The sequence below is a fragment of the Mobula birostris genome, chromosome 3 (assembly GCF_030028105.1).
Source record: "Mobula birostris isolate sMobBir1 chromosome 3, sMobBir1.hap1, whole genome shotgun sequence".
Classification (NCBI taxonomy): domain Eukaryota; kingdom Metazoa; phylum Chordata; class Chondrichthyes; order Myliobatiformes; family Myliobatidae; genus Mobula; species Mobula birostris.
The window spans coordinates 207,422,415-207,445,890 of record NC_092372.1 but is presented as its reverse complement, the minus strand read 5'-3'; the positions used below and the strand labels follow the sequence as shown (position 1 = coordinate 207,445,890).

General features: G+C 44.7%; 1 protein-coding gene across 2 annotated transcripts in view; it reads right to left on the bottom strand.

Annotated features, from left to right (window-relative positions):
• The window catches only part of ptprn2 (protein tyrosine phosphatase receptor type N2), a 1,029,064-nt gene that overhangs the window by 272,326 nt on the left and 733,262 nt on the right, over positions 1-23,476 (bottom strand). For both annotated transcript variants that reach the window (XM_072254029.1, XM_072254030.1), the window contains exon 12: positions 17,639-17,703. In XM_072254029.1, coding sequence (XP_072110130.1) covers positions 17,639-17,703 — 65 coding nt within the window. The remainder of the gene's footprint in view (positions 1-17,638; positions 17,704-23,476) is intronic.

Sequence of the window (23,476 nt, the reverse complement as noted above, 5' to 3'; positions counted from 1 at the left end):
AATAGACATATTTTGGATGAAGGATATAGTTAGAGCCTTGTGTTAGCAGCACTAGTTGGAACTGAATCATATACAATTTGGCCCATTATACAAGCACCAGCATTGTAGGAAAAGTTAGTCCTGTTTCCATACTTTGTCATTTTTTCTCCTCTCCAAGTACATATCCAATAACAAACAACAAAAAATCAGCTGATGCTGGAAATCCAAGCAACAGGTCCTGCTGAAGGGTCTTGACCTGAAACATCAACTGTTTACTCTTTTCCATAGATGCTGCCTGGCCTGCTGAGTTCCTCCAGCATTTTGTGTGTGTTGCTTACGTCTCCTATAAGTCCATATTTCCCAGCTGATGACAAGCTATTGCTGATACTTTGCCCAGAGTTGTTTACAGAGCCTCTCCACAAATGGCAACAGCTGTCGATTATGATAGCAATAACACCATGTCCAATATCATCCCTTCACCCAATATTTTTACAAGTAAAGCTGGATTTGTTGGTCTACCAGTGGGTAATGACAAGAAATTGCTATATCCTTGTAATTTCCACAGCAAATGCATTAAATACGTAACTGAACAGAAAGACAGGTCTGTTCCAGGGAAGTCCCTACGTAATTACAGAGACAACCTGAGTGCTAATCTACTATTGCTCATTAAGAGCATTGCAACCATGTTTGCGTGATGAATAAAACCAGTGAGATTAAGTATAAAGTGCCTATTCTTTTTTGAAATTGTTACTGAATATTTTTTGTTCACAAGTTAGAGCTATTTGAGGAAGCAATTTAGTGGGATATAATCTGAGAATGCATCAACCCCTTAACTGTCTGGAGGAACTGACTGCTTTGGTTTTTGTAAGTGCTAATGTGCCTCCAAAATGCTCTACTTGTTTGCAGTTTAATGAGTTCCCATTTCCCCATAATCACTCAATCTGCCATATTTGCCTAATATAGCAAAGCTCCAGTGATTCAAAAAATATCATTGCAACACACAAAAGTGCTGGAGGAACTTGATAGGTCAGGCAACATCTATGAAAGGGCATGATTAGTCAACATCTTGACCCAAAATGTCAACCATGCATTTCTCATCACAATTGCTGCCTGACCCACTGAGTTACTCCAGCATCTGCAGTCTCACATGTCAAACAGTCATTGACCTGAAGCCTTAACTCAAATCAATGACTCTTAGCAGGGTTAGGTGTAAGCAGTGCTGGAGGTGTTGTCTTTTTGATAAGGGAAGATGTAAGAGCAGAGGTTAGAGACCACGTTTCAAGGTTCAAAATTCAAGATTATTTATCACATGTAGATCAAAACATACAGTGAAATAAGCCATTTGTGTTAACAAACAACACACCCGAGGGTGTGCTGGGGCAGCCCATAAGAGGCCTGGTACAAGGCAATTAACCTCTTCCGTAATGCCAACAAGACTAAGGACATAGTAATCAGCTTCAGGAGAAGTTGCACCACTCACATCCTAATTTACATCAGTGGCACAACAGTGAAACCTGCAAACAGTTTTAAACTCCTGGAAGTGCACTTCAAACACAGTTTTTCATGTCCCCAGAACAGATCCTACACAGTCAAGAAAGTTCAACAACAGCCCTACTTTCTAAGGGATCTCAAGAGAGATCCATACTCATGTCATACTGAAAATGTGAAGATTGGAGAGCTTCAAAGCAAGCTGCCTCACTGCCCAACACAACACCGGCATTAGCATCAAGGACATATATAGAGAGGGAAAGGTGCTGGAAAAGTGCCAGCAACATCCTACCCACGACAGTCTGTCCCACTCTCATCAGAGAGGAGGCTACATTCAAAGATTCAAAGTACATTTATGTAACCCTCCGGTTTGGTAGGCAGCGTTAGTCTAGGGAAGAGAGTCTCTGGTCCTGCCAAACGAGTGAAATCTGAGGTTCAAAACCTCTTGCTTGTGTGGATGCTGTGTGATGTGTTACCCTGTTACAACTCAGTACCACGAATTATCAGACAGTACACCATTTGCAATTAAATGATTCAGCTTTATAATTCTTAATTTGACTAGAGGGTTAAGTGAAGAAAGACAAAGAGAAAAGGGCCCATTTGAATGAAACAGTCTAATGTGTACATTGGAGCTGACGGTTTCCCGCCCGTTAGTCCTCCATTGACTTCCCCTGGGCGTTGTTGACTCCTGGCTCCTCACCCCAAGTCCGCTCTGTCTTGTGGTCTACGACCTCTCCTTTCTCACATCTTCCCTGTTCATCTCTCACCGAACAAAAGACCGAGGACACACAAGAAAAAACACTCCCTTCACTGGACAGCGCACGTTCCAAAGCCCCTGTTATCTCTAGTCAAACACTGCCGCTACAGAAAAACCATTACATTAGCAGTGAAACCATTTCCAGGGTGTTACATTTATTATCAAAGTATGTATTCATCTTTCTCATAGATAGCAACAAAACAAAGAAAACCGTGGAACCCATTCAGAGTAAAACATCACCCCTCCCCAAAGCTTGCGTGCAAAAAAAAAAGAAATTGTGCAAATCGACAACAAAAAAATTGAGCAAAAAACACAGAACTCAAAACACAAAATCAGAAGAATCCAGGCACATTCAGGTCAACTCAATGTTCATTATTTGCAGGCTGCCCTGATTCAAAGTCGCCCAAAATAGCAACAAAAAAAGGAGCACCCAGAAACCAGAAATATATCACAAGTTGAACTACAGACTCCAATCCAGAAACTGCATCGATTAAATCTTGCCCATCCTCCAACGTCATTGAGGGAGAGAGAGAGACCACTCAAATGCAGGGACCTTCTTTCGGGAACAATGAGCGAGATAGAGCTGAGATGGTCACACGCAGACACTTTTGTCCGGCAGCAGCAAGTGAGAGGCTGGTAGTTGGCTCTGAACACCCGCTAGTCTTCTGCACCCATCTCGGTGGTTGCAGTGTTCTTCGGCGCTTTAATCGACAAGATCTGTGAGAAATGGAGTCAATTATGGGCTCACACCCTTCTTTCAGGCTTCTTGGCCATGAGGCCGTACACTCCACTTGGAGCTTCATGGAACACTGTCAGGGACAGCAAAGCACGAGATCGCTCAGTCCGCCCGAAAACACGTCACCAAAATGTAGATCCAGAGCCTCGACCGTAGCAGAAACACATTTGAAAGAAAAAGAAGACATAACAGAAGTGAAGGTAGTTTTGTGAACCATCTGGAGGTTGGTCGTGTTTTTTTACTGCTGCCATCTTCTGTGTGGATACATAACATCCACACAAGGACCACCGGACTCAAAAACAGTTCTCATCCCCCAACCAGTAAGTCTGATCAACACCTCCACCAGTAACTCCATCGCTACTTTATTTTTTCCTGTCAGTCACCTTCTGTACAGCCCAGCGTCACTTTATTGTCATTCAATCAATCACCATATCCAAGCTATCTGATGTACTTATGTTTATTGTGGGTTTTTTAAATTGTTAATGTGTTCGTTATCTTTTGTGTTTTTTTTGTGCTGCATCAGATCTGGAGTAATAATTCTGTTATTCTCCTTTATTCTTGTGTACAGGAAATGACATTAAGCAATCTTGACTGATAAGGGCATGGTGGTGTAGAACTTGTGAAGTGTCCAGGAATCTTTCTGAGTCAACATACCAAGGGTTCTGCTTGAGATGGGGCAAAATTGGGCCTCTTCTTTAATAGGGAGGTGGAGCAAGTAACTGAAGTGTCAGTCAGAGAGCACTTTGCCTCTAATGACCACGATTCCATGAATTTTAAGATAGCAATGCAAAAGGAGAGGACAGGTCCACAGGTTGGAGTCTGATTACGGAGAATGGAGTTTAGGATGATGGCACCTAACAGCAACTCCTTCGCTTGCATCTTCAGAAACAGCTCTATTTCTACCTTTAATACCTTTTTCTCTTTTCAGGGTTCTTTTGTAGACCGTGACCTGGAGTTACACGCTGACTTTGGTTCTTTGCAGAAATGGGACCCGCCCTCAGGGCCTCACGACTGGCTGCTTTTTGATATGCCAAGGATGCGGCCTGGAAGACTAGCACTCCTTCAGGGTGCCGGACGTTCCTGGCTCTGGAGGTGGGTGGATTCGAGGCTGGTGCCACTGCCGCCTGATGTGTCGTGGGAGTACACGGAAGATCAAAAGCAGCGAGCTGGCTGCTGACTGTGTGCCCAGAGACTCGAGTTCTTTGGGCACAGATCTCGGAAAAGCGACACAACAGACTTCTAACACCATAAACCAGAAAGTTGTTTTTGTTATGTCTCCCCTCTTGTAGTGAAACGGGAACACCTCTTTTTCCCTTATTAGGGAGGGAGCCTGTAGTATGTCAAATTACCGGGTTCACAAGTAGTCTTTGGGGTAGTCTGTTTCTTTATTGATGCTTTGCTGCGCACTTGAGTGGTCAGCAGGGGGTGCAAATGCTTTTTTGCTAGTGGGGGCAGGGGGGTTGTTGCCTTTCTGCTGCTTATGCATGGGAGGGGGGAGTTGGGGGGGGACTTTGGGTTTCTAACAATTAACTGTCATTCATTCTTTGGGTTCTCCTCTGTTTTTGTGGATGTTTGAGAGGAAAAATAATTTCAGGATGTATATTGTATACATTTCTCTGACATTAAATATACCTATTGAAATTGGGGGGAATTAGGCAGGATTCAGCAGAGATTGATTAGGTGAGCCTGATTGAAGGGAAAGGAATGAATGGCAAGTCGGAGGCTTTAAGAGAGTGATAACAAGAGTTGAATTAGGGTGAAGGATAAACGTGGCATGTTTTGGTACCCATGATATCGAGACTGGTCAAGAATCAAGAAGCATACATTTGGGTTTAGGAGGTCAGTGCTGAGCAAACTCCTTGATGACTACAAAAAGGTTAAGAATACACTTAAGAGGGAAATCAGAAGGGGCAAAGTAAGAGTATGAGACGGACTGGCAGGCAAAGTTAAGGGAAATCCCAAGCTGTTCCACAGCTATATTAAAAGTAAAAGGATGGCCAGCTCACCTTAGAGACAGGCAGGCAACAAGAGATGGGAGGGAATTTTAATGAGTATTTCTCTTTGGTGTTTACTGATGAGAAAATAATGGTTTGCTCAAGAGATAAGCGAAACAAGTGGAGATATTTTGGGGAATATTCGTATTACCAGAGAAGAGATATTGAAGCTTTAGAGTACATTAAGGCAGATAAACCCCCAGGTCCTGACCAAGTGCACACTCAGATTTTGTGGGAGGCCAAAGAAGAAATTGTAGAGACCTTTGCTGAGATGTTTTCTTCATTGTTAGTCACTGGTGAAGTTCCGGAAGGTGGCTAATGTCATTCTATTGTTTAAAAAGGGTAGCAAAGATCGGCAAGGGAACTACAACTGGTCAGCCTGACATCAGTGGTAGGGAAGTTACTGGAAGGAATTCCAGGGGAAGGGGTGTACCAGCATTTGAACATAGAACATAGAGTAGTACAGCACATAACAGGCCCTTTGGCCGACAATGTTGTGCCGACCCTCAAACCCTGCCTCCCATATAAACCCCCACCTTAAATTCCTCCATATACCTGTCTAGTAGCCTGTCTAGTAGTCTCTTAAACTTCACAAGTATATCTGCCTCCACCACTGACTCAGGCAGTGCATTCCATGCACCAACCACTCTCTGAGTAAAAAACCTTCCTTTAATATCCCCCTTGAACTTCCCACCCCTTACCTTAAAGCCATGACCTCTTGTATTGAGCAGTGGTGCCCTGGGGAAGAGGCGCTGGCTATCCACTCTATCTATTCCTCTTAATATCTTGTACACCTCTATTATGTCTCCTCTCATCCTCCTTCTCTCCAAAGAGTAAAGCCCTAGCTCTCTTAATCTCTGATCATAATGCATACTCTCTAAACCAGGCAGCATCCTGGTAAATCTCCTCTGTACCCCTTCCAATGCTTCCACATTCTTCCTATAGTGAGGTGACCAGAACTGGACACAGTACTCCAATTGTGGCCTAACCAGAGTTTTATAGAGCTGCATCATTACATCGCGTCTCTTAAACTCTATCCCTCGACTTATGAAAGCTAACACCCCATAAACTTTCTTAACTACCCTATCTACCTGTGAGGCAACTTTCAGGGATCTGTGGACATGTACGCCCAGATCCCTCTGCTCCTCCACACTACCAAGTATACTGCCATTTACTTTGTACTCTGCTTTGTAGTTTGTCCTTCCAAAGTGTACCACCTCACACTTCTCCGGGTTGAACTCCATCTGCCACTTCTCAGCCCACTCCTGCATCCTATCAACGTCTCTTTGCAACCTTTGAAAATCCTCTACACTATCTACACCACCACCAACCTTTGCATCATCTGCAAACTTGCCAACCCACCCTTCTACCCCCACATCCAGGTCGTTAATAAAAATCACAAAAAGTAGAGGTTCCAGAGCAGATCCTTGTGGGACACCACTAGTCACAATCCTCCAATCCGAATGTACTCCCTCCACCATGACCCTCTGCCTTCTGCAGGCAAGCCAATTCTGAATCCACCTGGCCAAACTTCCCTGGATCCCATGCCTTCTGACTTTCTGAATAAGCCTACCGTGTGGAACCAAATATATCCAATGCAGACTATATAAAATATAGTCTATATATATATATATATATAACTATATCCAAATATATCTATTTGGATAGATATAGTCTACATAGGAGCAGTCACCATGGCTTTGTGAGTGGAAGGGCATGCTTAACAAACATTTTAGAGGTTTCTGAAGAGATAATCAAAAGGGTATATGATGGTAAGGCAGTGAACGTTGTCCATTTGGATTTTAGCATGGCCTTTGACAAAGTGCTATATGGTAAACTGGTCTGGAAGGTAACATCCCACAGAATTGAAGGAAGAGATACATAGGTAGGTTAAAAATTGGTTCAGAGGTAGGAAGCTGAGGGTGCTGGTTGAAGATTGCTTCTCAGAATGGAAACCAGTGATTAGTGATGCACCACAAAAGTCAATATTGGGATTCTTGTTTTCCATTATTTATATGAATGATCTAGATGTGAATGCACAATGCTTGATCAATAAATTTGCAGATTACATGAAATTAGGAAGTGTTGTTGATATTGAAGGTTATAAAAGATTCTGGACACACCTTCTTAATTTAAGAACTGCTCTGCAGAACAGACTATGAAATGTATTTCTCCGTTTAGATTTGAGATGAATAGAATAGGCTTGGACAAGCTCTGAAAGTTTAAAAACTTGTTACCAAATCCACAGTTTTTACCCATGGGATTTCTTTCATTTAAGCCCACTCATTTTGAAGTAAACAGAGACTTCAAAGCTTCACAGACAATGCCTTGCTTTTTAATATCTTGCCCTTTGCACTAGGCAGAAGAAATCCCAACTCCATCAGTCAACAAGCAAACAATCTTGTTTCAAGTAAAGGCAATCCAACCATTCAAACAGAAAGCACTGCAGATTGAAGTTCTAACTTGGTGCCTTATCTTGGCCTTAGTGATCGATGGGTGAAACATAATCTCACCTCATCCAAGCTGGGACAGCCATCAGCCATCAACCATTGCAGGGGTTCTGCTTCAGAATCTGATAACATGATGGTCTTATCTTGTGAACTTTCCTGCTTCAAATAGTCATTTTAGAAGAATGCCTGCATCAGTCACTAACTTTCATGCACCTCCCAACCCACTTATATAGAGTTTTGTACAAAATCATGGCTCCTTGTTGTTGATGCAATGTTATTGGAAACAGTCTTTACTTATTTAGAAGTCAATGTAACATTACGTTGTTAGGCTATCTGTCCCCAGTAGGTCCAGTGAGAAATTGATTACAGCAGGTGAGCATGGAAGGCAAGTTGAGGATTGAGGATTTGATGGGTTTGATTCTATTCATTTCAGAGGGGAGTTAAGAGTTAACTACTCAAGTGTGAGTCTGGAGTCCATCATGGGGCAGACTGGCTAAGAGATTTCTTTTAAGTGACCCAGATGATTTCATGGCCCACCATTACTCATAGTTTTTTAAATTCTAGCAATTAGTTAATCACTTTTACATTTTCTAGCCACACAGTTGGGATTGGCCTCCCACTTGCGCAGCTTTGAAGAGTGTTAGACCCATAACTTCAGCACAATGTCAATGTGCTTGAACCCTAGAAGAATCACTGCACTTTGTCTGATATTGACCACTTTTAAGTTTACAGCCTGATCCATTAGATGCCATAGATTTCTTGGCAGAAGTTAACAAAAGCAATTTACTGAGGCCTTGCAGGATAAGATGAAAACCACCTGAGCATAGCACAAGTAGTTTCACACGAAGTTTGATTACTGGCATCCTGTAAGGGCTCAATTACCAGCTTGCTCACTGAGCTACTCTCCTGCTTCAGGTATAAGTAACCCTTGTCTGAACGTAGAACATGGAACAGTGCAACCCTTTCAGCCCATGATGTTGTGTCGACCTTTTGATTGACACCAAGATCAACCTAACCCTTCCCTGCCACAGAGCCCTCCATTTTTCTTTTATCTGTGTGCCTACCTCAGAGTCTCTTAAGAGTTCCTAACGTATCTGACTTTACAGTGCTGGTATCATTGTAATGTTAAATTGTTGGGCTGTTTATCTGTAGGGTGATGAGGTGGAGCTACACCTCTACCAAAGGAGGTGAAGGGCATTCCTTCTCTCCACTATCCTGCAGGTCACCCTTGGGGCAAGGTGTAGCACCTGCTTAGCACCCCCCCCCCCCAATCAGGTAATGTGAAGCCACGGGAACAGGTGGTGGATGGTCGTATGAGCAGCCGTTGCACACCACAAGTCATGGTTATGCGACCATTGACGCCAGGCAGACAATCTCTGAGGAGTTTTGATAATGGCTGGGGATCACCTCTCTTGTAAAGACACTACCCAGAAGAAGGCAATGGCAAATCTCTTCTGTAGAAAACTTTACCAAGAACAATCGTGGTCATGGAAAAACCATGATCGCCTACATCATACTACATGGCACATATCGAACAAACAAGAGAAACTCTGCAGATGCTGGAAATCCAAGCAACACACAAAATGCTGGAGGAACTCAGCAGGTCAGGCAGCATCTATGGAAAAGAACACAGTCGACACTTAGGGCCGAGACCCTTCAGCAGGACTAGAGAAAAAAGTTATGTTTATCCCTAGCAGGTTCAGTGAGAAATAAATTATAGGAGGTCAGCATCACAAGCACGGTGAGCATTTAATGGTGTTTCCTAATTTTTTTTATTGAACTAGACTCAGTGGCCACTTTATAAGTTATATTCTGTACTCAATAAAATGGCCACTAAGTGTACGTTCATTCTCTTCTGTTGTCGTAGCCCATCCACTTCAAGGTTCTATATGTTGTGCATTCAGAGATGCTCTTCTGCACAGCACTGTTGTAATGCATGATCATTTGAGTTAAGATCAGCTTCCTGTCAGCTTGAACCAGTCTGACCACAAGACCATAAGACATAGGAGCAGAATTAGGCCATCTGGCCCATCGAGTCTGTTCGGCCATTCAATCATGGCTGATCCTTTTTTCCATCTCCTCCTCAACCCCAGTTCCTGGCCTTCATCCCGTAACCCTTTGATGCCATGTCCAATCAAGAACCTATCAATCTCTGCCTTAAATACACCCAACAATCTGGCTGCATGTGGCAACAAATTCACCACCCTTTGGCTAATTTCTCCGCATCTCTGTTTTGAAAGGGCGCCCTTCGATCCTGAAGCTATACCTTCTTGTCCTAGACTCTCCCATGAGGAGAAATATCCTACTCTGTCTAGGCCTTTCAACATTCGAAAGGTTTCAATGAGATCCCCCCTCATCCTTCTGAATTCCAGCGAGCACAGACCCAGAGCTATCAAACGTTCCTTGTATGATAACCCTTTCATTCCTGGAATCATCCTTGTGAACCTCCTCTGGACCCTCTCCAATGCCAGCACATCTTTTCTTAGATGAGGGGCCCAAAACTGTTCACAATACTCGAGGTGAGGCCTCACCAGTGCCTTATAAAGGCTTAGCATCCATTCTTGTTTTTGTATTTTAGACCTCTTGAAATGAATGCCAACATGGCATTTGCCTTCCTCACCACTGACTCAACCTGCAAGTTAACTTTCGGGGTGTTCTGCGCAAGGACTCCCAAGTCCCTCTGCATCTCAGATTCCTGGATTTTCTTCTTGTTTAGAAAATAGTCTGCATGTTTATTTCTACTACGAAAGTGCACGACCATGTGTTTTCCAACATTGTATTTCATTTGCCACTTTCTTGCCCATTCTCCTAATCTGTATAAGCCCTTCTGCATCCTACCTGTTTCCTCAACACTACCTGTGTCATAGTCCTGATCATTAATCCCCTATCTTGTTTCTAATTTCCTTTGATTATGCCTTGTTTCTAGTCGTTAATTTCTCATTTACTGCTAATTTGCTTTGATGACAGCACACCTGGTCTCCATAAGAACCCCGGCATCACAACCCCTAGTTGCCAGTTTGTTGGTCTTTTTCCTGTGAGATAACTAGGTTCCCTGACCGCTTAGAACTGTTTGTTCTAAGTCTAGCTCCTGTTTCAAGGTTTACCTACCAGACTCAGTTTCTCTGAGTCAAGACTCTGCATCAAACTTTTGTGTCAGGGCTCTAAGTCAAGGCTCTGTGTCAAGATTCCTCCTGTTTGCTGTTTGGTGCTTACACCCGTGTAAGCATTCAGACTCAATCTCCGTGCCTGTGTCCCGCACTTGGGTTTGCTTCCTACGCTTTTGTAGCAGGATGAACCGGACAAAAATGGACCCAGCAGACATGAAGACCCTGCAACAAGCCCTCGCCAGCCAGGGCTCCCTACTGGGTCTGCATGACCAACATCTAGGGATGTCGTGGAGAACCTCTGTTCCCTATCTGCTAACATAACGAAGATCGGAAACGAGGTGGACTGTGTATCCACTAATCTTACCCCATCCACTCCTGGAACTCTGTCAAACCAGTCCTCACAGGCTGTAGTGGCAACCCCCTACGTGTCAGCAACACCCACACCAAGACAGCCACATATATCTGAACCAGGACCCTATGCTGGGGATTTGGGGAAGTGCCAGGCCTTCCTTCTGCAATGCTCCTTGGTGTTCAGTCAGCAGTCATCCATGTATGCCACGGACAAATCTAAGGAAGCTTGTATCATGGGGTTGTTGCGGGGAAGTGCCTTAGTGTGGGCTACAGCTGTTTGGGATAATCAGCCAGATATCTGCTCTTCATTCCCCACCTTTGTCAGGAGATGAGAAAGAATTTTGACAACCCCGTCCGTGGTAAAGATGCCGCTAAGCGTCTTCTCCTTCTCCATCAGGGCTCATGCAGCATTGCCAAATAATCCGTGGAGTTCCGGATGTTAGCGGCCAACTCGGTGGAATGACGAGGCACTCCAAGTGGTATTTCGGGATGGTCTCTGCAACAGGGTGAAAAATGAGCTGGCGGCAAGAGACGACACCAACAGCCTGGATTCCTTAATCTCCCTAGCCATCAGGTTGGACAATCATCTCCGGGAACGCCATAGGGAAAGATCTGGTCGTCCACCACCATTGGCCACTCCACGGCACTCCTTTCTGCCTCCTGAAAGAACAAGTCTCTCTCCTGCTCCCAGCCCAGCCATTTCTACCGCCCTGGGAGAGGAACTCATGCAGCTGGGACGGAACTGCCTCTCTCCCGTTGAGCAACTCTGGAGATTGAGAGCGGGTGAGTGTCTATATTGCAGCCAGTCCAGCCACTTCCGTGCTACCTGTCCCCTTCGGCCAAAGAAGGAAGGCTCACCAGTAGAAAGAAGGACCCTGGTGAGCCAGACAATAATTCCTTTCCATTCCCAGATCCTGGCTACTATGTTACAACAAACAATCCCTGCCTCTATCAGCTCTAGTGGAGTCTGGTGCTGAGGGAAACATTCTGGATGAAGACATAGCTTCCCGGGCTGGAATTCCTCAGGAGCCGTTGAGTACCCCTCTGGAAGCCCGGGCACTGGACAGTAGACTGCGGGCCCGAGTCACTCACTGCACACCACCCGTCTCTTATTCTCTCTGGAAACCATCGGGAACAGGTACAATTTAACTTAATTTCCTCTCCTCAAGCTCCTATCGTTCTTGGGTACCCCGGTTAAGCCGCCACAATCCCCACTTTGATTGATCCACTGGGAAGATAACCATCTGGAGCCCATTCTGTCATTCACTTGTCTTCAATCGGCCCTTTCCCCTGTGAAAATCACCGCAGTCTCGTCTGCCACTGAAACCCCTGACTTATCCAAGGTTCCTGCAGAATACTATGATCTGGGAGAGGAGCTCAGCAAACAACGGGCTCTTTTCCTGCCTCCACACCACCCTTATGATTGTGCTATTGATCTTCTCCCCGGATCTCCTCTACCTACCAGTCGGCTATATAACTTGTCCTGGCCAGAAAGGGAAGCAATGGAGGCTTACTTAAACAATTCTCTCGTGGCGGGGATTATCTGACCCTCATCCTCCCCTATTAGCGCAGGTTTCTTCTTTGTGGGGAGGGACAACGGATCACTGCGCCCCTGCATTGACTACTGAGGCCTAAGTAGCACTACCGTAAAGAACAAATATCTACAACCCCTTCACATGGGAACACTGTCGTACTCACCGTGGTGGACCGCTTCTCCAAAGCTGTGCACTTCGTAGCCCTTCCCAAACTCCCTACAGCTCATGAAACAGCCGACCTTCTCGGCCATCACATCTTCCACCTTCACGGGATTCCCACTGACACTATTTCTGACCGGGGTCCCCAATTTGCCTCTCATGTGTGGCGAACTTTTTGTCAAGCCCTTGGAGCCTCAGCAAGTCTGTCATCTGGCTTTCATCCACAGACAAACGGTCAAACAGAATGGGCTAACCAGGAGTTGGAAGCAGCACTGCACTGCATAACTGCCAACAATCCGTCTGCCTGGAGCACCCATCTTGCTTGGGTAGAGTACGCCCACAACTCCCTGGTCAGCACCGCCACCAGAATGTCTCGCTTTGAATGCTCCCTCTGTTACCAGCTCCCTCTGTTACCAACCCCCTCTGTTTCCCACACATGAAGATGATATTGCTGTGCCTTCTGTTCAGGCACATCTCCACTGGTGCCACAAGATCTGGGAAGAAACACACGCGGCCCTGCTCCGCTCAGCCGACTGCAACTGGAGAATTGCCGATTGCCATCGGATTCCTGCACCTGATTATCGGCCTGGGCAGAAGGTTTGGTTCTCTTCTAAAGACATCCCCCTCAAGAACGAGCCCAAGAAACTCGCCCCTCGCTTCCTGGGACCATTCGAGATTAAGAGTATTATCAACCCCACAGGGTCCTACTCAAACTGCCCAGATCTATGCACATCCATCCTACATACCATGTTTCCCAATTGAAACCGGTATCTGTCAGCCCTTTGTGCCCTCCTGCTGAACCCCCTCCACCCGCCCGGATCATTGATGACCACCCAGCATACACCGTCCGGCGATTACTGGATGTGTGCCACCCAGGCAGGAGCCTTCAAAACCTGGTTGATTGGGAAGGATACGGCCCAGAGGAACATTCCTGGATTCCCCACTCCTTCATCTTGGACCCTTCCCTCATCCGTGATTTCCATCAGGACCATCTGGACAAGCCTGGTGGATCGCCTGGAGGCTCCCATTGGGGGGGGGGGGTACTAGCATGGTCCCGATCATTAATCCCCTATCTTGCTCCTAATTTCCTTTGATTATGCCTGGTTTCTGATCATTAATTTCCCATTTACTGCTAATTTGCTTTGACAGCACAGTTGGTCTCCATCAAGAACTGCAGTATAAGAACCCTGGTGTCACAACCACTAGTCACCAGTTCGTTGGTCTTTTTTCCTGTGAGGTAACTATGTTCCCCAAATGCTTAGAACTATTTGTTCTAAGTCTAGCTCCTGTTTCAAGGTTTACCCTTGAGACTCAGTTTCTCTGAGTCGAGACTCAGCGTCAAGGTTTTCTGACAGGGCTCTAAGTCAAGGCTCTGTGTCAAGATTCCTCCTGTTGCTGTTTGGTGTTTATGCCCATGTAAGCACCCAAACTCAATCTTCATGCCTGTGTCCTGCACTCGAGTTCACTTCCTATGCTCTTGTAACAACCTGCCCCTCCACCAATCTTCGTATCATTTGCAAATTTGGCAACAAAGCCATCCATTCCATTATCTCTATCATTTATATACAGCATAAAAAGAAGTGGTCCCAACACTGACTGCTGTGGAACACCACTAGTCACTGGCAGCCAACCAGAAAAGGGTCCTTTTATTCCGACTCGCTGCCTCCTTCCAGTCAGGCAAGCTCTAACCATGTTAGTAACTTTCCTGCAATATCATGGGTTCTTAACTTGGTAAGCAGCCTCATGTGTGGCACCTTGTCAAAGGCCTTCTGAAAGTCCAAATATACAACATCCACTGCATCCCCTTTATCTATCCCACTTGTAATCTCTTCAAAGAACTCCAACAGGTTCATCAGGCAGGATTTTCCTTGAAGGAAACCATGCTGACTTTGTACTATCTTGTCCTGTGCCGCCAAGCACTCCATCACCTCATCCTTAACAACTGACTCCAACATCTTCCCAACCGCTGAGGTCAGGCTAACTGGTCTATAATTCCTTTCTGCTGCCTTCCTCCTTTCTTAAAGAGTGGAGTAACGTTTGCAATTTTCCAGTCCTCTGGCACCATACCAGTGTCCAATGATTTTTGAAAGATCATTTCTAATGCCACTACAATCTCTAACACTATCTCTTTCAGAACCCTATGACGCAGTTCCTCTGGTCTGGGTGACTTATGTACCTTTGGGTCTTTCAGCTTTTTGAGTATCTTCTCTCTTGTAACAGTAACTGCACCCACTTCTCTTCCTTCACACACTACAACATCAGGCATACTGCTAGTCTCATCCACAGTGAAGACTGATGTAAAATACTCATTTAATTCAGCAGCCATCTCCTTGTCCCCCATTATTATTTCTCCTGCCTCATTTTCTAGCAGTGCCATATCGACTCTCATTTCTCTTTTATTTTTAACATACTTGGGGGAAAAAAATACTCTTACTGACCTCTCCCATGAACAACACATTTTCATCCAGTGCTGCTCACCAGACGTTTTTTGCTTTTCGCACCACTCTCTATAAATTCTAGAGACTGTTGAGCATGAAAAGCCTAGGCTATCAGCAGTTTCTGAGATACTCAAACCACTCCATCTGGCACCAACAATCATTCCACAGTCTAAGTCACTTTGATCACATTTTTTCCTCAGTCTGAATAACAGCTGAATCTCTTGACCGCATCTGCATGCATTTATGCACTGAGCTGCTGCCGCATGATAGGTTGATTATATATTTGTATTAAAAAGCAGGTGTACAGGTGCACCTTATAAGGTGACAACTGAGTCTCTGTGACTCATCGGGCCATTTGCCTGAGTGCTGTTGCATAAAGAATGTCTATGTGCACCAACAATTGGTGGAATCAATGAGAATGAAAAGCTGTTTCAGGGTTCAAGACTAAACTGCCAGAAACTGCAGAGAGTCGTGGACACAGCTCAGCACATCACGGGAAACAGCCTCCATTCAATGGACTCTGATTATACTTCTCATATGTTTTGCTGCCTCATTATAGCAGCCGGCATAAGCCAAGACTTCGCCCACCCTGGACGTTCTCCCTTCTCTCCTCTCCCATGGGGCAGAAGATATAAGCAAGTACCATCAGGCTCAAGGACAGCTTTAACCATACGGTTATCAGAATCTTGAATGGACCTCTTGTACAAATCTACAACTTCCCCTCCTTGCAATCTTACACTTTATCACTTACCTGCACTGCACTTTTCAGGAACTTTTACAATTATTTTGCTATTTTATTCTTTTTACCTCATGAACTATGTAAAGATTTGATCTGTATAAACAGTATGCAAGAGAATCTTTTTACTGTGACACTAATAAACCAATACCAAATAAAATGAAATGTTTCTGTTCTCAGAGAGACATACAATACAGAAACAGACCCTCTGACCCACTGAGCCTACTGTGACCAACGAACACGAATTTACACCAGTCATGCCTTAATCACATTTTATCTTTCTCACATTCTCCAATAACTTTCCACTCACCAATTTATAGTGGCCAATTAACTTACCAATGCACATCTTTGGGTTGTGGGAGGAAAGCAGAGCACCTGGAGGGATCTCAGCCAGTCACGGGGAGACTGAGCAAACTCCACACGGGCAGCACCGGAGGTCAGGACTGAACCTGGATTACTGCTGGTGCGAGGCAGTAGCTCTACTTGCTGCACCACTGTGTCATCTGTTCCGTGTTTGGGTCGCGGTCTGGTACGCTCTTGTTCAGCGTACTGACACGCCCATGACGGACTTTGAAGGGGATGTAATACATAGCCGAAAACAATCTCCAGGACATCGCATCAGCAACAACGTATGCAATCTGAGGATTCCCAGAAGGACTCCCAACCTGTTAGTGCTGGGCAATCAATCACCAGATCAATAACTGCTACTGGGCTATGTTAAAATCATACAAGAAAATTATTGCATTTGTCCACCTAACAATGTTGATTAAACAGCACCAAGAAGACCACTTACTATCAATCAAGTGAATGGCTTTTAGACTTGTGGTTTATCAGCTTAGTTTTCTTTTTGGCTCACAGGTAGCTATTACTGCATATTTGTATGCTAAAGGGGATGGAATGCCCCAGAGAACTCTGTTTATAATAGTAGTTTCCCATTTAATTAAGTTGTACAACAGACTAAGTAATGGGGAATACAACCTCACTATTTTTGCTCTCTTTTTGCACTACTTATTGAGTTAAATTTTGATATTTGTTTCTGATTGCAATTTATAGTATTTTTATGTATCGCACTGTGCTGTAGTGTGGTAGTGTAGGTTGTTAACACAACGTTTTACAGTGCCAGCAACCCAGATTCAATTCCCACCGCTGCCTGTAAGGAGTTTGTACGTTCTCCCCGTTACCGCGTGGGTTTCTTCCGGGTGCTCCAGTTTCCTCCCAGAATCCAAAGATGTAGCGGTTGGTAGGTTAATTGGTTGTTGTAGGCTAGGATTAAATCAGCAGCGGGGGGGGGGGGGGGGATTGCTGGATAGCACAGGTTAAAGGGACAGAAGGGCTGGATGTCAATAAATAAATATATTAATTTAAAATAGCATATGTCAGTGATAATAAACCTGGTTCTGAAGATGGGTAGGACAGGAGGAGGCTGGCATGGAAAGCAAATTGTGGGACATTCAGTTTGAACAAATGACCTCCTTGTGTGCTGTATTGATCAGTAGCTTTGTTTGCCATTTTGGTGGTTGGACTGTCCAGTTTGCAAAGGTAAAATCAAACTTCATCAGCATTACTTGAGTATATAAGTGGGTGATGAATCACACATACATTGAATTTCACCTTAGCGCTGAACCTGCAATATAGTGACACTTGGCCAATCTGCTTCACAGATGTTGATCCCACCGTTATTTATAGGCAAGGTGCAATATGGAGATACAACAACAACACGTGTCTGGTGCTACTCATCTACCGATCAATTGCTTCCTTCCAGATTTTTTTTCCCCGAAATCTATGTACAAATTCTCTTGTGTCATTATTTAAAACCAGGAAATAACTTGTTCTTGTAGATGTCCAACAGTATCATAAATAGGTAGTAATTCAGGTAGAGAACGAGAATACCTGGCTACTGCAGCTTACCTCACCCACGCCTGTTTGTAAGATTTTCAATCCTGTTTTCTTTTCCAGTTTTTCTTTGTTGGCCACTGAAAAGAAACAAAAGTGGAACAGCTTAAAATGGGGCCAAATGTGCAGAGAACTGCAAACCAAAACTGTGAAGCAACACACTGGCAAGAAAGATGCTAGCAGCCTCAGAGTCTTTGGGCATGTCAACCCGCCTGCCCCTCAGACAGGGCTTACTTTCAGTGAGGAGACAATGTGCTGAGCCTAATTTTTAAGAGCAAGATATGATTTGGTACACCTGGGTCCTGAAAAGGGGCTGCGGGTGATTCTCTTTTGGAAATTCTATTAAGTCTTGCTTTTGGAAATCCACTGGTTTTCAAAGTTCATGCACATAGAAACTTGATGGATTCCTGCAAGGGCTTTTTTGCTGGCAGAAATGTACCTGCCTGAGTTGGGAAAGTTAGACAATTGTGAGGCAGCATGGAAAAGAAGGTTAATGCAGAGCTGACTGCGGACAGATGAAGAGGAGAATTCACAGCAGCAGGGATCAGTTGGGCTGAACTTCATTTTGTGTAATTCAGTGTGAGAACAGCACACAAAGAAATGAAGTCTCAACACACCCTATGCTCACATGAATTTCAGCAGCCAAAACTTTGGCCCACTAATACACTAACAGGTTGTGTATTTACTATAAAATAGTAAATAGTAATAGTAAAATAGTAAATGTGAGAGTCACGGAATCATGCAACACAGAAACAGGGACTTCGACCACACTGGTCCGTGCCAGCCAAGATTCCCATCTAAGCTAGCCATATTTGCCTGCAAATATCCCTCTATACCTTTCTTATCCATAAATCTGTCTAAGTGCCTTTTAAAAGTTGTTAATATATGTGCCTCAACCACTTCCTCTAGCAGCTCACTTCTTATATGGGCCACCCTCTGGGCGAAATAGGTTCCCCTCACGTTCCTATGGTGTCTATCCCTTCTCACCCTAGACCCTGTAGTTCTTGATTCCCCAGACCTGAGGAAAAGACTGTGCACCTACCTATACCCCTCATAATTTTGTATAGCTTGGAGCTTAGTTGAATACAATAAAACAATAATCCAACATCCTCTGGAGTGTTTGTGGTGCCAAATCCCAGATTTCTCAAACCACAGAATATCGTTCCTACTGGTACATTAACATACTTTTAAGTTTTCATCATTATAGTCGTATAATCAATTGGAATTGGTTTAACATTGTCAACATGTACTAAAGCTAGTCTTGCGTACTGTTCCCACAATCAATTCATTACGCGCTGTTTTGAAGTAAAAGTCAGTAACGGCTAAAAGCAAAAGCTCTGAGTTAGGTCTTTTTGTTTACCTTTATCATGGCAATTTATTTTAAAGGAGCAAAGACAGAGACTGAGGCAATTTGCCTCAACTATTTGTATATTTCACAAGAGAGAAGACGGGAATTTTATGGGCACACTGAGAGGAAAGTTGAAGTACATGAGGGAAAAGAGATATTGAGCAGGCAGTATTTGGGAGGAGCGGAAGAGGAAGTCTGTGGATGAAATGAAGTGATACAATGAGAAGGACACCACGGAGAAAATGGAAGAAGAATACTGTATATGCATTGTCAAAGCCACAATTGATTCAGAGTCTCCAGCAGTAACCCACTTCAAGCTAGCAAGGAAGCAAGAAGTGATGAGACAACAGAAAATGCTAGAAGCATTCAGCAGGTCAGGGAGTATTATTAGGAAGGGAAACAGAGTTAACTTCCTACATTGGAGATCTTTATCAGAGGGGTTAGATCTGACAAAGAGTCTTTGCCCTAAAACTTTAACCCTGTTTATCTTCTCTTTGACGTTGCCGGACATGCTAAGTGCTCCCAGCATCTGCTGTTTTTGTTTTAGATGTCCAGAATCTGCTTTTTTATTTATTTTTAAAAGGTAATGGGGCACATCTTCCATCTGCACCTATGCCAGGACTGGGCCCTCTCCTCGGGTGATGTCTTATAGATGAAAGCAGCTGCAGACTTCCGTGGGTACTTTGGCTCTGCACTGCACTGGTAGATTCTCAAGGATGCATTACAGGAACATTCGGCCTGGAAATCTGCCCACAACCTGAGCCAGTTTAGGCCTGGCACAAGTTGTCAGCACAGGCTTTGTGGGCCGAAGGGCCCCTTCCTGTGATCTCCTATTTTATATTTGTTCTAAATAAGATACTTCATTTTTAATCAATGAGAAAAATAACTGTGGACGAGTAGTTCTCAGAGACTAATTAATTTATTTCAATTAGCAATGCCTTTTAACTTTGCATATTTTTAAGTTACTGATCTTAAGGATTTTTATTTCTTCTTTAACGCCTCCTGAATGTTTTTAATCTTTAATTTCAGTGACAGCTGGTGATCCTGGGGACTTGCTGGCTGCTGAAGCCATCCGGGGGTGCAGCCATCCTCTTATGCAGGCCCTGTACAGCCTGGGTCTTGTTCGTGAATTGGGCCCTGGCCTCTCAGTGGATGCCTGCATCCAGCAGTCTGCTGGAACTAGCAGTGGGGTCCAAAGACAGCAGTTCCCACATCAGAGCAGCAGCCAGTTCCTCCTACGCCCACCCCAGTCCCACATTACTGCTTATTTCCCTATTTCCACCCAATCCGTCTGCCCATCACCTGCACAATCCTTCTGTTTCCCTTCCCTCTACTGGTCCCATCTCTTCACCACACCTCCTTTATTTGGTTCTCTGCTGTACTTTCTTCTCCTGTCAGATTCCATCACCTGCAGTCCTTTTTTTGTCCCCTCTATCACCTTCCAGCCACTATGTCCACTGTTCCCTCCTTCATCTACTACTACCCCTCCTAACCTGGATCTGCCTTTCACCTGCCAGCACTTGTTCCACCCCTTCTCCTCACCTTGTCATACTGGCTCTCTGCGCTCTGATTTTTGTCCAGGAGAAGGGGGGTGGGGAACGTCGACTCAGACCATGAGAGGTCTGTGTTGGGCATTTTCATGCCTTACAAGGCACAGATTGGAAGTCTATGTGGGGCGCCACTCCTCGCACAGACTAGAGCAATGTGTGGTTAAGTGCCTTGCTCAAGGGCACAAACACGCCACTACAGCTGAGGCTTGAACTAGCGACCTTGAAATAACTAGACGAACGCCTTAACCACTTGGCCACGTGCCCAACAAAAAGGAACTTGACCTACAAGGATTCTTTACAACCCATGTTCTCAGTATTATTGTATTTACATTTGCAAATTGTATTCTTTTGCACATTGATTATTTGTCAGTCTTTGTGTGCGTTATTTTTGTAAAATTGTATCGTATTTCTATTTTTCTAGAAAATGAATCACAAGGTAGTACATGGTAACATACACATACTTTGAACTTTGGAAACATTGACTATCCATTTCCCTGCAGAGATGCTGCCTGACCTGTTCCACCAGCAGATGGGGGTGCCATGGTGGCGTAGTGATTAGCACAGTGCAGTACTAGCAACCCGGCCGCTGTCTGAAAGGAATTTGTTTGTTCTCCCCGTGACCGCATGAGTTTCCTCCGGGTGCTCCGGTTTCCTCCCACAATTCAAAAATTGTTAGGCTAATTGGTCATTGTAAATTGTCCCGCGATTAGGTTAAGGTTATACCGGGGGTTGCTCAGGGGTGCGGCTCAAAGGGCTGGAAGGACCCATTCCACGGTGTAGCTCGATAAATAAAAACATAAATCATTTGCTGTTCCAGATTCCAGTATCTGCAGACTCGTGTCTCCACACACCTGCATGACTTTGCTATCGGTGTGAACACTGACATTTTTTTTTCATCTACCAGATACAGAATGGAACAAACTTCTTTCTTTTAGGATTTAGGCATTGCTCACTTATTGCTCAACTCTAATTGCCGTGAGTTGGACTTGCTGCACCATTTCACAGTCAAACACGTGGGTCTTGAGTCACGTTTTGGCCAGGCTAGGAAGGGCTGCAGATTTGTTAAGAGCAATCCAGTAATGTAATGGTATGGTTGGGGTGTATGAGGTGTCCGAGAGTGAAGGGGCTTGTCGTGTCCATTCCTGGGCAGCTCACTCATTTTTGGTCCTTATTGGACACTCAGCTGTCATCAGTGGCTCCAAGTTGCTCTTTGCACGCAACAGCAGTCATTCCCTGATACACCACTCTGACAGGTGGGCTAAACTAGATGAAGCAACCTCCGGCCTCATACCCCTGTGAGATAGGGACATGGCTGTCCTAACACATGAATTCAGCTCCAGCAGACTGGACGAATAAGATCTACAGTGAGATTCAAAGGGCAGAAAGATGGTACTGCAAAGCTCCATTGAGACCAAAGAGCATGAGAAGGCATAGAAGACATCATGATCATCCACTGTAACCAAGAAAGACCCCAGTTTGTGACGCTTGTTCACACCACTGGACCTGGACTTCTGAGATTGAGAGAGTGGAAATGCCCCAGTGCAACAGCTTTTCCACTTTAAAACTCTCCTGCCCAGGGTTCCTGTCATCATCAGACATAGTCATAGTCATACTTTATTGATCCCAGGGGAAATTGGTTTTTGTTACAGTTGCACCATAAATAATAAATAGTAATAGAACCATAAATAGTTAAATAGTTATATGTACATTATGCCAGTAAATTATGAAATAAATCCAGGACCAGCCTATTGGCTCAGGGTGTCTGACCCTCCAAGGGAGGAGTTGTAAAGTTTGATGGCCACAGGCAGGAATGACTTCCTATGACGCTCTGTGCTGCATCTCAGTGGAATGAGTCTCTGGCTGAATGTACTCCTGTGCCCACCCAGTACATTATATAGTGGATGGGAGACATTGACCAAGATGGCATGCAACTTAGACAGCATCCTCTTTTCAGACACCACAGTGAGAGAGTCCAGTTCCATCCCCACAACATCACTGGCCTTACGAATGAGTTTGTTGATTCTGTTGGTATCTGCTACCCTCAGCCTGCTGCCCCAGCACACAACAACAAACATGATAGCACTGGCCATCACAGACTCATAGAACATCCTCAGCATCGTCTGGCAGATGTTAAAGGACCTCAGTCTCCTCAGGAAATAGAGACGGCTCTGACCCTTCTTGTAGACAGCCTCAGTGTTCTTTGATCAGTCCAGTTTATTGTCAATTTGTATCCCCAGGTATTTGTAATCCTCCACCATGTCCACACTGGCCCCCTGGATGGAAACAGGGGTCACCGGTACCTTAGCTCTCCTCAGGTCTACCACCAGCTCCTTAGTCTTTTTCACATTAAGCTGCAGATAATTCTGCTCACACCATGTGACAAAGTTTCCTACCGTAGCCCGGTACTCAGCCTCATCTCCCTTGCTGATGCATCCAAGTATGGCAGAGTCATCAGAAAACTTCTGAAGATGACAAGACTCTGTGCAGTAGTTGAAGTCCGAGGTGTAAATGGTGAAGAGAAAGGGAGACAAGACAGTCCCCTGTGGAGCCCCAGTGCTGCTGATCACTCTGCTGGACACACAGTGTTGCAAGCACACGTACTGTGGTCTGCCAGTCAGGTATCAAGAATCCATGATACCAGGGAAGCATCCACCTGTATTGCTGTCAGCTTCTCCCCCAGCAGAGCAGGGCAGTTGGTGTTGAACACACTGGAGAAGTCAAAAAACATGACCCTCATGGTGCTCACATGATGACAACTACCAATATTATGGTCATCTTACTAATGACTAGCTAAATTCTAAATCCCAGTCTGTCATGGGTAATGCTCTCTCAACCATCGAATACATCTATATGAAACGCTTTTGCAGGAAAGCAGCATCCCTCATCAGATATGCCCACCATCCTGATGCCATCAGGGAGAAGGTTCAGGAGCCTCAGGACTCACACCATCACAGT